At 47.2% G+C, this 15,898-nt stretch overlaps 3 protein-coding genes across 9 annotated transcripts in view; 1 reads left to right on the top strand and 2 right to left on the bottom strand.

Annotated features, from left to right (window-relative positions):
- NAE1 (NEDD8 activating enzyme E1 subunit 1) overlaps positions 1-661 on the bottom strand; it is a 49,626-nt gene extending 48,965 nt beyond the window's left edge. For all 3 annotated transcript variants that reach the window (XM_064580923.1, XM_064580925.1, XM_064580926.1), the window contains exon 1: positions 391-661. The gene's annotated coding sequence lies outside the window, so the exon portion shown is untranslated. The remainder of the gene's footprint in view (positions 1-390) is intronic.
- A 6,996-nt stretch (positions 662-7,657) lies between these two features.
- Positions 7,658-15,351, top strand: PDP2 (pyruvate dehydrogenase phosphatase catalytic subunit 2). 5 transcript variants are annotated; one of them, XM_045890981.2, is made up of 2 exons: positions 7,658-8,455; positions 10,431-15,351. In XM_045890981.2, exon 2 carries the CDS (start codon positions 10,485-10,487, stop codon positions 12,078-12,080), a length of 1,596 nt encoding a protein of 531 aa, XP_045746937.1. In that variant the 5' UTR covers positions 7,658-8,455; positions 10,431-10,484; the 3' UTR covers positions 12,081-15,351. The 5 variants fall into 5 exon arrangements, with proteins under 5 accessions (XP_045746937.1, XP_045746934.1, XP_045746933.1 ...); XM_045890978.2 differs by having other exon boundaries at positions 7,658-8,538; XM_045890977.2 differs by having other exon boundaries at positions 7,658-8,562.
- The window catches only part of CDH16 (cadherin 16), a 34,707-nt gene continuing 32,470 nt past the window's right edge, over positions 13,662-15,898 (bottom strand). Inside the window, exon 19 of the mRNA XM_064581571.1 lies at positions 13,662-13,769. The gene's annotated coding sequence lies outside the window, so the exon portion shown is untranslated. The remainder of the gene's footprint in view (positions 13,770-15,898) is intronic.

The following is a 15,898-nucleotide window of genomic DNA, read 5'->3' as shown; positions in this document are numbered from 1 at the left end:
CCAACTTTCCTAAGCCCTTCTGCAAGTTGAGACCCCTAGAGATGGATCCTCAGTGCCTGTGGCCCACAAGACTTGGCCGTGTCAGGAAATGTCAGGTTTCGGATTATTCTTTTTTTGCCCCTGTTCACACTGACACCCAGGAAAACTGGGGTTGCAGCCATGGGAACAGAGATACGAATGGCCAATGTTTTGGGTGCTGCTGGCAGACCCAGAATCCCTTACCCCGAAACCTTTTTAGTTTAGCATAATTTCAGACTTTAGAAAAGTTAAAAAAATAATATAATGAATATACTGTAGACTGGTCACCAGACCCCCCCCCCATTTTATCACAGTATAAGAATCAAATAAGCATGAAATTAACATTATGTTACTATTATCTCATCAACATACCTTATTCATATTTTGTCAATTGTCCCAATAACGTCTTTTGTAACAGCAACGACAGAAACCCTCAGATCATGTCCCAGATCATGTACTGCATTCAGTTGTCCAGTGCCCTTAGTGTCCTCTTCTCTGGACGTTTTCTCCATCTGTCTTTGCCTTTCGTGACACTGAAATGGTCAGAGAGTATGGGCCAGTTAGTAGTAGGATGTCCCTCAGTTGGGTTTGTCAGATGTTTCCTCAAGGAGACTCGGGTTATTCGTTTTTCATAGTCTGAACACACCTATAGAACCAGCATCCAGATCAGCAAAAGTATGTTTCCAGCACCCCCAAAACCCCATGTCTTCATCAAGTTCCTACCTCCCCAAAGTAATCACCATCTTGACTTCTAATAGTATAAATTACATTTGTCTGGTTTTGAACTTCAAATAAATGAAATCATTCATTTCAGAAGTCTTCCTAGTTTCTGGCTTTTTGGCTCATATTATGTTTGTGAGATTCCCAGAGCCAACTTTTTTTTCAGAGCCTAGTTTTTATAATAATAAATGCAATACCTCCCATTATGAGCCTTCAACGAAAATCAAAGAAAATACAATTTATCTACACACCTGATTTCAAAAAATCACTTAAATGCCTTAGTTGTAATATAAAGGACAGCCCTTTATATTACATATTTATATATACAAATAACATAATTTTCAATAAAATAATATGTGTATCAGACTGTAAATGCTAGCTCACAAGGATGTGATGAGGTCTTTTGAGGCTTGTACCCATATACAGAAGCCTCGTAACATGGCAGCTACAAACTCATTCCAGGCAGAGGAACATGAGTATTGTTGCCATCGTGGTGTGATTTTCCTAGATAGTGAACAACTCCTGTACTTTTTAGAACAGACATGAAAACATCCCATCTACTCACTGAATTTGAAAGACGCATTTATCCACTGTACAATATTTTATAAGTCATCATATTTTAACTCATAGGAGGTGAAATTTTGTCTCTCAAGATTATGAGCAGCACAATGCATAAATTAGGCATAATTGGTAAAATTCCAAGCAACATCAAGTATAATAATTCGCTATATATTAAAACTATACAAGCATTACTCTGTGTTTCCAAATAAAATGGAACCAGACTGTATGGAGTGAATAAGTCAGAGGGATAAAACATAGAGTATAGGGAATATGGTACTGTAATAGTGTAATATGATGACAGATGGTTCTACACTGTGGTAAGCATAGCATAATGTATAGATTTGTCCAACATGCTGTACACTTGAAGCTAATGTAACATTGCATATCAACTATACTTTAATTAAAAAAATAATTGGAAAAAAGGAACAAGGTTGTAGGCTCCAATGAAGATAAACCAATTCTTCACCTGTCTGAACATCCAGATGAGATATTGGAAGGTAGGGCAGGACTCAGACAATTCTCTGTTGGGTGAAACTGCCCTGTAGGACCTCCAGGACCTCTGACAACCCCGAATGCCAGGAGTCTCCCTAACCATGTGACAAGTGCCCCCCAGATGCCCTAAATGCTCTCCGAGGTGGTACCACAAGTCTAGGGGACAAAAGAGGACTCCATCTGGAGGTCAAAGAACCACAGGGAGAGGCATGTGAGTAGGGCAGAGGGGAGAGGGTTGGGCATGGCCTGAAGGAGGTGGGGGCCTAGGTGAGAGCACTAATGGGGGGGTTCTAAGGTGGGGCCTCTCCATAGCCAGCTCCTGAGGGAGTAGGCTGGTCTCTAGGGATGGAGGGTTGCAGACCCCGTGTGAACCTTGCTGTCTACCACCCAGCTCCTCCCTCAGAGGATGCCACCAGGACCTACACTTTCCTGGGCCCTGCATGCATAACCTCTCAACCACTCTGGGCCCCTCAGGGACTGCACCTCCTAAGACATAGGGGGCCCCATCAGCTGCAGCACCTATGGGGGCCTCCATGAGCTGAAAACCTACCTAAGCTACACACTGAAAGGATTATAGGGCCCTCCCATAGGTAATTAAATATAAAAACAGCACAAGATGTTACTAAAGTGATAAGTAACTATAAAGAAGATAAACATAATTCTGCTTTCTCTCCTCACACTTTTATTTCAATAAAATATTAACTAACAAATTATTTTAAGGCACCTTCCTTTGGACCTCCTCTGAGACCATGCTCCATGTGCCTGTGGGGTGACCCACAAGTAAACACAGTCCATGAATTGACTTTTTTTCATGAATTGATTCATTTAATTAGCTCATTTCATGAATTGACCCAAGACCTTCTGAAGTGGGTACCATTCTTATTCCCATTTTGCAGATGAGATGCTGAGGATCAGATTGATTAAGACACTTGCCCCAGGTCACAAGGTTGGAGCCAAGGCTGTACCACCACTCTCTAGGCCCCTTGAAAGGCATTAGCCTCCCCACTGATGACAGTGTCAGTTCCTGGTATGAGCCTTGTGGAGGGATGTGTATGCATGCGTACAGACACAGACAGACAGACAGACACACACACACACACACACACACACTCCCTCCACCAGGTCTGGGAAGTGAGAGATGCTCAGGCGCTTCCCGCAGTGTGTTTACGCCCCCTTGTGGCCATGTGTGAGGCTGTAGCTTGGTCTCTGGTCCATCCTAGTCAATATCCACCAGCAGGGGCCCAGCCTAGCTAGCTAGGCTGGGAAAGAAACTTGCCCTGGGGGGGGTTACTACTTGTTAACCTATTTAAAATATTTTTGCTGCTGTTTGTGCTCCGGCTTTGCTGAGCACCCTAAGCTCTTGCTTCCTCTGCTGTCCAAGGGGCTCCAGTCCTGGGTGCAGCAGGCTACTGGTCAGTGCCACTGCACCACTGGGCTATTGGGAAAAGGGCATGTGGAGGCCTGAGGCAATGGCCCCACTGCTCACCAAAGGTATGGAGGAGGGCATTCCAGGCAGGGAAACAGCAGGGGCTTTGCCCTGGAGGTAGGTACATGGAATAGAAGGTAAGCATGGAAAAAAAAAAGCTGAATTAAATTTGACCCAGTCTCCAGCATAGCCTGGGGATGGGGTTGCCCTGATTAAAGTGATGGGTCCTAGTTCTTCAGACAGAAATAGCTCCAGAGTCAAGGAAAGGAGGACATCTCTGCTTCAACACCCCCACATACTCCTCTCTGCCCCCATTCCAAAGTCACTATACAGCTAGGAGGAGGGATATGACCCCACAACATACACGGGAATGACTGACCCCGTTCAGCACAGGGGGATACAGAGAATCTAAATTTGACTGATGTCCCTTGCCCAAGTCATATATCCAGTCGATGACAGCGCTGGGGTTCTTATGTCTGCCTGACCCACAGCCCAGCCTCTGAAACCACCACATTACATGGGGTGCCTTGTGCTAGAGGAGGCTCTTGTCTTTTGGAAAGGCAGGTATAAAAAATGCTCAAAAACTTCATAAATGAGCCCCGAGGCCACAGTGCCACCCTGTCCTTAGGCAGGGAAGAAAAAATACCCAGTTCATGGATTCTGAGCCTTCTACAAAAAGTAGGGTGTTGAAGTGGAGGTTTTGATTATTGCTATTGGCTGATTAAAGTATATTTGCTTTTCCATGAGTGTGTTTGCAATGCACTAGCCCACCATGCCCACTAAGAGACCAGGCTCAGAAAAGACACATACATTGTTAGCACCCTTAGAGATGAAGGCCCAATTTAAATTAGTCTTTACCTAAAGATGCCTAAATAAGGGGCGCTGCCTGGTACAGTCGGTAGAGCATGTGACTCGATCTCGGGGTTGTGAGTTCAAGCCCCACATTGGTCCTAGACCTTACTTTAAAAAAAAAAAAAAAAAGGTTGGCTAAATAAAGAGGAAGTATGGTGAGAGAGTAACTTTCTTCCTTCAGGGGAACTCTTCCTCTGGCTTCAGAGAAGCTCAAACTGGCCCCTTAGGCTATTAAATGTGGATAAAACACTTCTAGAAGAGTGGCTTGGCTGTGAGTCCAAAGAGCAGGGCTTGGACCCTTCTTAGCCGCAAGCGTAAAGTGGGACCCCTGGGAACCTGGGGAAGTCAGTTCAGGTCTCTGGACTTTATTTTGCACTTCAAAGAATGGATATGTGGGCATCTCACAAAGTACATGGGTTCTGCCAGATGTGACTAGATTTTATAGCAAAAAGGAGGTTCATGGTGAAATACTTGGAATTGCTGCAATAAAGTTGGATGATTTCCTTTTGCTGCATGATTTCTCAGTGCCTTGACTAAGTCATTGTTCATTGTGAATCTGTTCCAGGGGTGGGTAGACATGGGACTCTTTTCTCTCAGAACTTTTTTTCTGGGATGGTGCTCCATGGAGCACGCTTTCAGAAAGCATGGGTGAGATGCTTTCTCCTGTTCTCCTGATGCATTTCGTGATGCAACCCCTGACCCAAGGTTGCAGCCCTGGCCATAAAATTCAAGCCCAAGACCTTTGTCCTTGCTTTTCTCTCTTCATGGAATGCTCTCTCCCAGATAGGCCAGGCTCACTCTCTAACTTCCTTCAGATCTCTCTCCAAAGCCTATCTTATCAGAGAGCCTTCCCTGGTTTCCCTATATAAAATAGCCCTCTGGTCCCTGCCCCTCCTTTGCCCCAAGACAGCCCACTGGGCCTTCTCCTCTCCCACTCCTATACGTTAGTGTGTAGGACAGACATTATTGGGGATTTTCCTGATTATTAAATATGTGCTGCATGTTAAAAAAGAAAAAAGAAGTGTATAAAGAAACAAATGGAAAAGGAAAGAATGTGAAAGTTTCATGACCCAGAGATAAGCATTGTTAACTGTTGGGCACGTGTCCTGATGCTCAACTTTTTCTCTGCACGCAAAGAGGCATGCACAAAGGGGAAAAAAGGAGGAGGAAAAAATGCATAAATTAAGGTTACTATCTGCCTCCAGTGAAGGGCAATCTTTAGCTTTGGCTGTATGAGCTAGATTAACTTTGAGGCTTCCTGATAACCTGGCAAGCTGTTTTGTTTCAGAGCAGGTTTGAGAAGAGGGCTGAGACAAGACTTGTATTTTTTTTTTTTACATTCCCAAGCCTTTGTCTCTAGCATCCCCAAGACTTGCTAAATATGTCCTTGAGTTTGCTGCTCTGCAGGGATTGTTAACCATTCCCTCTGAAGGAGAGGGGGCCCTGTGGGTCGGGGTGTGTATGTGTGTGCGTGTGTGTGCGTGCGCATGCATGCACACACGTATCCAAATGTGTGGTCAGTTTGGGAGAAAATGGCGCCAAGAAAAGCCACCTGCTTGGGCAAAGGTGGTGAAGCTGAATTACTTGATTTGGGATGGCACCAGTCTGGGAGACAATTGTCTGAGAGCACAGATGTGCTCAGATGGGTAGGAAGGGTTCTCTGGGTTTATTCAGTTGTGTTGAGGAGCGCTGATGCCTCAGGACCACTGCATGGATAAGCACATCTGCACGCTGGCAAAGAAGAAAGATACCTGAGGTTTTTACAAACTCTCCCAGATAGCAGGCCTAGATGTTATAGTTTTGGCAGTCGCAAAAAAGCCTGACTGTACCATCTCAGTTCCCCCTGACACAACATCATCCTCAGATCCAGCTTTCCTAACGTTCCATAGAAGCTCTTATCTGTGTAGCTAGGAAATCAGGGAATTTTGCCAGAATCATTCAAGGGATGTAACTCCCTACCCGGGTTAGGCTGTTTTTTTAAAATACAATTTTGTGGCTCCTTCTCCTTCTTCTCCTCCCCCTCCTCCTCCTTCTTCTTTTTCCTTATTATACAAGATGAGCCAGATGGAGTGATAGATATATCTGTTTACTGTACAAAATTCGTAATGTTTACCTTCATCTCTTTTTTTTAAAGATTTTATTTATTTATTTATTTGATAGAGAGCACGTATGCAAACGTGGGGAAGAGGAGAGGGGGAGAGAAAGGGGGAGGGAGAGGGAGGAGAGGGAAAGAATCTCAAGCCGACTCCACATTGAGCACTGAGTGCAGAGCCCAAGGTGTGGCTTGATCTCACTACCCTGAGATCACGACCTGAGCCGAAACTAAGAGTCACACGCTTAACCGACTGAGCCACTGAGGTGCCCCTACCTTTGACCGTCTCTTTAGGATAAATTAAAAAAGGAGAATAAGTGGATCAAAGATCTGTCCATTGGGTAGCCTCAGTTTACACTCCCAGCTGCCTAGATGGCAATGCCTACTCACCAATATGAAGTACTAATAATGTTTTAATGTTTGTCAGGTTGATTGACAAAAACCAGTATCTCATTTTAATTCATTTGCTTGGTTTTGACTGAGGCTGAGTATTTTTACATTTCCTCAGAAAATGACAGCTGATCTGCTGCTTTTCCTTTCCCAAGGAAAGATAAGTCCTTTTCCTTCATTTTTCTACTTGTAAGACCTTGAATCAAAGAAGCCCTGGGAGACTGGCTGGAGTTCTTGGGCTGGCCATTATAAGTCAGTGACTGAGCGAGCTATAGCCCTTAGACGAAAGTTCTGGTGCACACAGAATTATCAAGGGTACATTTTTTACTTTGGAATTGTTGTGTGTGTGGTAACTTAGAAAAACGTTGTGGTTTCAGACTTCGCAGAGGGACAGAATTTTTCTCAGGAAAGTGTGGTGGGGACAGCCAGCTGTATGTCTCCAGCAGTCACCTCGGGCACCCATAAATGCCTGCAGATGGAGTAATTAAGCTGTGTCACCCTTTGTCACCCCAAATGAATTACCTATATGAATAATAAAAATAAAATTGCACCCATTTCTTTGGAATGCCTTAGAGTTATTTTTAGTTCAGTCTGAAAAAGCCTTCTCCATATCCAGGAAGAGAGATACTGCAAATTCTGACTTACTGGTAAAACTTCCAGAAAGGGCCAAAGGTGAGTGGCAGTATAAATGTCATACCAGGAGCAAGTCCGACAGGAGCAGTTTGATGGCAGGCACGTCCTTGGGTCCAGGTGGGCTGGCCAGACTCTCCAGGTAAGCCGGCATGTCTTCCTTCCCGAAGACCACATCCTCAGGGCTCTCTAAGTGGCCTTTCTGGTCATCTCCTGGTTTTCTCTGCCTCCAGGGAAGCACTGCACTTGCCTTACCACAGTTAGTAGAAGAGTGAGTAAAGCCATTAGTAAGCAAGCGGGGGATACCTGGAATCCCACAAGGCGAGGGACTGAGGGATTATCTGGTGTCTTGGGTCTCAGCCTTTCTCAGCCTACTGGTCACTAACCATTTCTGGTAACTGTCAGTGACCGGACCAGTGTAATTGTTTTTTGAAGGCCCAATGCTCCCTGGGGAACCAATGAAGATTTTAGAGCAGGAATTTGAGTTTTAGAAGGGTCACTGCCTATTCTGTAGAGGAAGAGCTGCTAGGCTGGCAGTTGAAGTCAGGGAGACCAGATGAGAGGATTGGAATAGGGCAGTGAAGTCGCCGGAGACAAATGCATGCATTGGAGAGATACTTGGGGGATAAAATGAACGGGATTAGATAACTGACGGGGGTGGGGGGAGGGTAGCAGTCAAGACTCCCAAGCTTCCAAAAAAAAAAAAAAAGACTCCCAGGCTTCTGGTTTAGGCTACCTGGGAAGATGGCGGGCCCATTACTGGGTTAGGGTAGGAGAGAAAGAGCAGGTTTGGCAGGAAGCTGAGTCCCCGGAAAGATGTGTTAGAGGCGTACGTAGGGCCTCCAGAGGGAGGCGGCCAAGTGGTTGAATATAAGGCTGTGACGCCTGGGAGAGGAGTCTGGACGGGCCGGCAAAGCAATGGAGGGGAAGCCGTGAGGTATATTAAACAACAGCAACGAACTGAAGGGGCTGCTCGGTTTGGGGTGTGAAGAGTGTGGGCGGTCACGTGGTGGGGTTGCCAGCCACTTGAATGCCCGGTGGAGTAGCCTGCGGGGCGCTCGGCCCACCCACCACTAGAGCCCAGGAGACTGGTGGGGACGGGTGGGGAGGAACCGGATTTGGTCCCTCCCGCCCTGCCCGCCCTCTCGTCCTCCTTAGCCATTGGGCAATTCCTCTGTCCGTCAAAGGCCCGCCTCCGCAGGTAAACCAATAAGGGCCGGCGAGAGGATGCTTCCTTCTCCATCTGGATCTGCACAAGGGGCCGCTTCAAGGAGGTGAGGCGGGAGGAGTGGCAGCCGCGGCACCGTGCGCAGGCGTGGGACTGACGGGACGGACGGGGTGGCGGTGGCGCAAGCTGGTGAGAGGGGAGCGAAGGTCCGAGGTAGGGAAGGGGCGATCGTGGGTTGGGGACTCCTCCACCCGCAGGGTGTCCCCTGTGCCTTGGTCCTCCCCGGCCCGCAGGATCGGATCAGGTGATGAGGTGGAGAGCCGGGGTGAGGTGAGGTGAGGTGAGGGGGCGGGCCCGCAGCCACAGTCACCCCATCGCGCGCACGCGCCACGTGGGCTCGCGGACTTGCCAAGGACCCTTGGCTTCGGACGCGGGCACCCGCACGAGCTGCTTCAGCCCCTGGAGCACCCACTGTGAGTTAGGCGCCTCGACTGAATTTGCCTGTTTTTCAGGCTGGGAAGCTGGGGCTCAGGGACGTGGCCGCGCCGGGGCTTGAGGGAGATCGGGCTTGCTGGACTCCGGAGACCGAACTCTTATCTATGAGGCTATGGGTCAGAGACTTGAACTTGGGACCTGTTTGTTTTTTCGAGGGACACGAAACTGGATCCTGGCTGCGGCTGCGGCGGACCGACTTGCGTCGGACACTGTTGCCTGGTTTCTCAGCAGGGCCCCAGAGGGGTGGGAGGTGCCAGGCGCCCTCTGTAGTCCTTGACCTACCGCCCGGGCCCAAGTTCGGTGGGAGGTGGGACGGGGGGGGGTGGGGAGGAGGACGATCCTCAGTTCTGAGAGCTCCCAGTGCCCCAACAGACAACCTTGGCAGAGGGCAGGTCTCCTGAACGAAATCCGAAAACATGTGGGAAACGCTCCTCTTAGGTCACCCAAGAAAACAGAAAATAGAGCAGGTTTTGTTTTTTTTTCCTAAGAAAAAATGCCACCAGAGTCTGTTGAAGGTGCTAGGAAACTGTTCCCTTCATGTCCTTGTAGAAGCAGATGTGAATCTTTTGGAAATCAGTTTGGCAGTATGAGTCTACACCCTTTGACCTACTGATTCCTCCTTTGGGAAATAAGTAGGTTAAAACCTAAGTAGGGAAAATGTTGGTGTGCAAGGCAGTGCAGTTTGGTGTTTCATAAAATGTTAGCCAGTGGAAACGACCTCTGAATCTACATTAGAGGACAGTTAAGTAAATTGAGATTGTTTATGCCAAAATGGGGTATTGCACATGCATGAAATGTATTATCATGAATAAAATGCTCTTAAAAAGAAAACCACGGTGTAAGTTGTGGTTTCAACTATATAAAAATGTATACAGAATGACTAGAGGAGTCACCTAATGATAAAAGTAATAACTACCTTTTTGGAGCAGAAGGGTCAAATTTCATTAAATCCTCACAAAACCTCATGAGGCTGGTATTCTCATCCCACTGTCAGACAGCTGAAGCGCAGGCAAGTGAAGCAGTGTGTCTGATGTCAGACAGCTAGGGTCATACCTGGTGTGCTCTTGGGCCTTTGGAAGTGCTATGTCCAGCCAGTAGTTGAGGGCCTGTTGTGTACCTCGTATGGGGCCGGGCACTGGGAAAGCCACTGGTGAGTAAGGGAGCCTAGGTTTCTGATTTCATGGAGCTTACAGAACAGTGGAAAAGCAGATACTTCAATAAAAATTTAAACAGTCTGCTAGAGAAAGTGAACATGGGAGCTAGACCGTGGGCTCTGGCAAGGGAAAGGATTTGGGAAGGAAAAGAAAAAGGGGGGCCCCTGGGTCAGCTGTGAGGAATGAGTAAGCCCTGTGGGGAAGCCTTCAGTGGCTAAGAGTGGAGAACGTATAAAAACCCTGTTTTCTCCATTTTCTGGAATATTATTTATGTGTTGTAATGGGAGGTAGGGAGACTAAGTATTTTGAATTTAGTCAACTCTTTTGAAATTTATCTTAAATCGCTTTTGTTCAGAATGGTAGCACATGTTTTCAGAAGTCGTTGTTTTTAAGAAATTGAATTTGAGCTTTCTTCAACGCTTTAATTTTCAGGTCTAAAGAAAGCCCCTTTTGCTGAAGGAACACATTTGCTGGTGTAGTTTCATAATGTCAAGTACTTTGCCCTTCTGGATCTTAAAAAACTCTGCAAGGAACAGCATTGCCACGTTCCAGGGGGGCAGACGTTTCTATTCAAGGTGTGCCTCCAATAGAAATAAAGCAAGATGGAGACTCTTTTCCCAGGTACCAGGCTCCGGAAAAATCAGTGTCCCGTGCAGTGACGTCGCTCTGCAGAAAGCCTACAGACACACATCAACAGAGGAAGATGACTTTCAGTTGCAGCTCAGCCCTCAGCAGGTAAATGAAGTGCTGCGAGCCGGCGAGTCAGCCCACAAGACTCTTGACCTCGTCAGTGGGGTCCCAAATTCAGTGCTGCGGTTTGAGAGCAACCAGCTGGCTGCCAATTCCCCAGTGGAAGACCGGCGAGGTATCGCCTCCTGCCTGCAGACCAACGGGCTAATGTTTGGCATCTTTGACGGACACGGTGGCCATGCGTGTGCTCAGGCAGTGAGTGAGAGGCTCTTCTACTACGTGGCTGTGTCACTGATGTCCCAGCAGACCCTGGAACAGATGGAGGGCGCCATGGAAAGCATGAAGCCCCTGCTGCCTATCCTGCATTGGCTCAAGCACCCAGGGGACAGTATCTACAAGGATGTCACGTCAGTGCACCTCGATCACCTCCGCGTCTACTGGCAGGAGCTGCTTGACCTGCACATGGAAATGGGACTCAACATTAAGGAAGCGTTAATGCACTCCTTCCAGAGACTGGATTCTGACATCTCGCTGGAAGTCCAGGCCCCCCTGGAAGATGAGATGACAAGGAACCTTTCACTCCAGGTCGCCTTCTCTGGGGCAACAGCTTGCATGGCCCACGTGGATGGAGTTCACTTGCATGTGGCAAACGCTGGTGACTGTCGGGCCATCCTTGGGGTCCAGGAAGACAATGGCATGTGGTCTTGTCTGCCCCTCACTTGCGACCACAATGCCTGGAACCCGGCTGAGCTGTCACGGCTGAAGAGGGAGCACCCTGAATCAGAGGACAGGACGGTCATCGTGGACCACAGGCTGCTGGGCGTCCTCATGCCCTGCAGGGCCTTTGGGGACGTCCAGCTGAAGTGGAGTAAAGAGCTGCAGCACGGCGTCCTGGGGCGGGGCTTTGACACCGAGGCCCTCAGCATTTACCGGTTCACCCCCCCCCACTACTATACTCCGCCCTACCTGACTGCCGAGCCTGAGGTCACCTACCACCGGCTGAGGCCCCAGGATAAGTTCCTCGTGCTGGCCTCGGACGGCCTGTGGGACGTGCTGGGCAACGAGGACGTGGTGAGGCTGGTGGTGGAGCACCTGGCCGAAGTGGGTCGGCACAAGCCAGACCTGGCCCGGAGACCTGCCCACCTGGGGCTCATGCAGAGCCTGCTGCTGCAGAGGAAGGCCCAGGGGCTCCACGCAGCCGACCAGAACGCAGCCACGCGTCTCATCAGACACGCCATAGGAACCAATGAGTACGGGGAGATGGAGCCGGAGCGGCTAACAGCGATGCTGACGTTGCCAGAGGACCTGGCGAGGATGTACAGGGATGACATCACTGTCACGGTGGTGTATTTTAACGCAGACTCGATAGATGCATATTACAAGGGGGGTTGAGAGGCTCGCGTATGGCCAAGGCCAACTTAAATGCTTTGCTAAGACATTTTTCGCGTAGTCTTAAGCTGGCTCTTCAGACAGTAAGCCCAGCAGATGTAGCTTGCTTAATCACAGACTGACATGAGGAAAAAAACAGCGTTGGTTTAAAAACAGTGGAATGATTTCATGTCCCCATGTGTTTGGTCACCTTTTCTACGTAGAGAGGGCAGAGCATTGAAAGCATATGGACTGGGGCCCAGAGCCAAAGTCCTTTTATAAAGACACTGTTGTTAGACTGTCAGCCTGAGCCTTCAAAGGGTAAATTTAATTATCGTTCTAGGAATATGAACAACTTCAGGATTTTCTGAGGAGGTGCCGCAAAATCGGCAGACTTGGCAGTTTTTCCTGATTCACAATCATGGATGTCTAGACTATGAAGAGAGGTTTTATTTTTTATTTTTAAATTACTAAGACCTAGGTTTACAAAACATATTCTAGAATACTTTTCTATGCAATATTCTAACTTTTTTGTGTGATTATACTTGTGAAAACACTTTGTGATGCTGCATCCTCGTTGCATTTTAGTTTGTTCTAAAACTGAGCCCTCAAACTTGCAAATAGGCCTGCTGTAAGCATGCTTGGAATGACTCATCTTGATTTTCAGCTGAGGGGGCGGGGGTGGCTAGGCCTCTGGACCAGCTGAATTCACTTGTGCAGCTTGTGATCCCTTCTGCTGTGTCCCACCCCTTAAACCTTGAGCCATACTCGGAGGTAACTTCTGTCTCAGCCTTGATTCCTGGCCTTCCCTGCATTAATAAAATACCCTGCGGAGCTTAGCCTCTGCGCGGGTTATTTAGAGCACTTAGCCTTTCTGATTATACCTCTCAAACGTTCTTCTGTGAATTCCACCTAATCCTCCTACCCGTGCTTTGCTGCTGCTGACTGCGCAGTACTGTCTGGGAGGAAGGCTCCCTCTTCAGAGAGTTGCAGGGAAGGAGAAAATGTGATTACGTAGGGTCATAGTTGTGACAGGTGAGTGGGCAGGACTGGCTGATGCAGTGGATTGTGGTCTTAAGTAAGACTCAGCCTGAACCTGGACGGGTGAAAACACGAAGGACTGAGAAGTCGCTAACCAGGACTGCCTGCATCCGGAGAGGCAGTGGGGAAGAGGGAGGAGTGAGATTTGTCAGACGGGACACTTGCCTCGAGACTGTGGGCTGAACCGCCGGGCTACTCCTCAGGGACCAGACCATATTTAGTATAGGAGTTGGCAAAAACAAAAATGTGACCCGTAATGGCTTCTGTGGGCAGAACAGTCTTTGTCTTGATATCAAATTAAACCACGTGCCTCCTTTCTTGGGGAACAAATTTCATGTTCTCGTGAATTGCGGTGGCATTTAAACAACAGGAAATGTGTCCCTAAACAGAAACACAAATATAATCCCACAAAGCTGACAGTTACATCTTCCTGCACTACGTTGGTTGATCCTCTCCTCATCTCCACCTTGTGCCATCCACTGAAAGAAAAGAGAGTTTGACTTTTCATGTCCCAGTGACATTCATTCACATGTTGGGGGACTTCTAGCTGGGGGACATTCCCCTGTCCGTTTTCCAGTGTAACTGTTCAGTGATAGGGGTTCGTCTCTACTCAGTGCTTCAGCCTCGGTCCTTTTATTCTGAAACCATTAGTGTTCCTTTTGATCTCCTAGACTGAGAAATGAAACGTGAATCACCACTATTGTGCTTGCATGAAGGTTTGTTGCTGGAGCTGAAGACTGCTCGTCTGACATGCTTTGTTCTTAATGCCGGCTAAACCCTGGTGCACCTCGGAGCATTACAGACTGTCTGAATCCTGTTTGGGAGCCTGCCGTGGGTCATAAAATGCATCTGATTCAGTAACTCGGGGGACAGCTGAGAGGATACAGACTTCCCGCCTGCTTCTCCAAGCATATCTGTGTTCTCTCCCTGCCTAATATATTGCCTGCTTTCGAATTGGTATATCGAGATGGAAGAGAGGCCGGTTTATTGTCTGCCTTTTTCCACTGTGAACTCTCTCAGCTCTTTCCCTGAATGCTCCAAGGAGAGTGTCCTGGTTAAGCCCCAGCATGTCTGTCTCCCGGACCACCCTTCTGGTGTCATTGGCCTTTCTGAGACACACGGGCTATTGCTTGAGGACACTGGGATTTGAGAGGGGGTTGGTGGCACTTGTCAGTCTTCCAAAGCATGTATCATTTCTTTATGTAAAGCTTTCAATTTTGAGACATCTAAAACTAACTAAAAAATAACATTGACCATTTAATATTTTGGATGTAACTTGAATAAAGTATGCCTTGTTTCTTTAAACTGCGTATTAGTTTAGGTAAGAAACTTTGGTAATATTGGCATAATTTAGATATTGTTTTATATATAAATAATATAGCATTGCTGATTCTGGGGATTGGTCAAAATAGAGAGGATGGTATAGTTCTAAATTCAAATTAGTATGCTAGGTCGAGTTACTTAGATTCAGTTTTCTGAAGGATTATTTGTAACATTAAAGCTAATTTGTTATTTTTTTAAAAAGCTGATTTGTTACAATGAAAATGTGAACTTTGAGGTACATTAATATATAATCATAGTTTTCCCAGAAGTGTGATTGGCCTAAAAGATCGTTCGTATTGGACACACTGGGTAAAAGTTAGGTTAGACGCAATTGAGCTGGCACCTTTTGTACGTAAGTGAAATATAAACAGTTTGAACTTGAGTCAGCGAAAGAAGAGAATAATGAATTGTATGGAACAAGAAAATGTGTTCAGAAGGAGTCTGGCTTGACTCTTTTGTCCATCAGTTCCTGGTAACCTATCTTCATTTGACAGCTCTTGGGAGGCCTCTACTTCCCAGATTAAACCAGAGGATCCTGGAACTGAGCCATCCTAGTTTCATCTTAAAGTGGTGCATTTGTCTCTGAACATGACTCCTTCCCCTGGCAGAAAAAACCCCGGTGTAGCTTTGGAGCTGGGATATAAAGGCTGGTGGTACTGTCCTCATGCGAACTGCCTCGTGTATCACCGAGAGGGAACACGGGTGGCTGAGCAGGCTGAGGCTCTGTCCCTTATGCCTGGGGCACCTGATGTGTAACTTGCTTCCTGGAAAATAATTCTTATCAAGCATTGACTTGGAAAAATGATTAACCCTGTTCTTTAATATTTACTGACATTTGTATTTTAAGCTGGATAGCAATGTTCTTATTTGACATTGATTTTCTCTTAGAGATATTTAAATGAAATTTGTAAATAAAAGAGGCAAGATGAAATTTGGTTTCTTTTGGTTTGAATAGTAATTTCTTTCGGGCCTTAGGGTACTAGATTAGACCAGGCTTTGATTCACCACCTTTATCTGGCCATGGAACATTTTAGTCTGTTCAAGGTCTCCCCTCCCCCACCCCCAAAGAAGTTTCCTCTGCAAATTTTTGATGGCCGCTGACCACACAGAAAGTCCTCATTTAGTGTTAACCGTGTGTGCGGGGACCTGAAATGAAGGAAAAGGAAGTGAAGGCTTTTGTTGTAAGGGACTCCACACGCTCCATGCCAAGGCCTGCTGAGCTTGTGTTAAATGCAGGGCCAGCTTTGGGGAAAAGTTCCAGGCAGCTATCTCCAGTGTTGAAGACCCCCCTCCATCCCACCCCCACTCCCTGAGCTCTGTCTCCCTACCTCTGGAGAGAGAAAGCTCCTAAGGACTGCCCCTGTGGGTGCTTCTTAAAATGCAATCCAACTATTGAGTCGTTAACACTTTAGTGTGGTCTAGGGTGGTTCATCTGGGCTTGAAGAGGAGCAGATTTGGGGGAGGGAAAGGTAGAAAAG

The sequence above is a fragment of the Mirounga angustirostris genome, unplaced genomic scaffold (assembly GCF_029215605.1).
Source record: "Mirounga angustirostris isolate CCGP_5_RB_7025 unplaced genomic scaffold, mMirAng1.0.hap1 SCAF_16, whole genome shotgun sequence".
In the NCBI taxonomy this organism is placed as follows: Eukaryota; Metazoa; Chordata; class Mammalia; order Carnivora; family Phocidae; genus Mirounga; species Mirounga angustirostris.
The sequence above is the reverse complement of the archived record's forward strand: the minus strand, read 5'-3'. Positions and strand labels throughout refer to the sequence as shown.

Excerpts from the sequence above, each read along its gene's own strand:
- PDP2 (XM_045890981.2), top strand. The coding sequence starts at position 10,485 with ATGTCAAGTACTTTGCCCTTCTGGATCTTAAAAAACTCTGCAAGGAAC.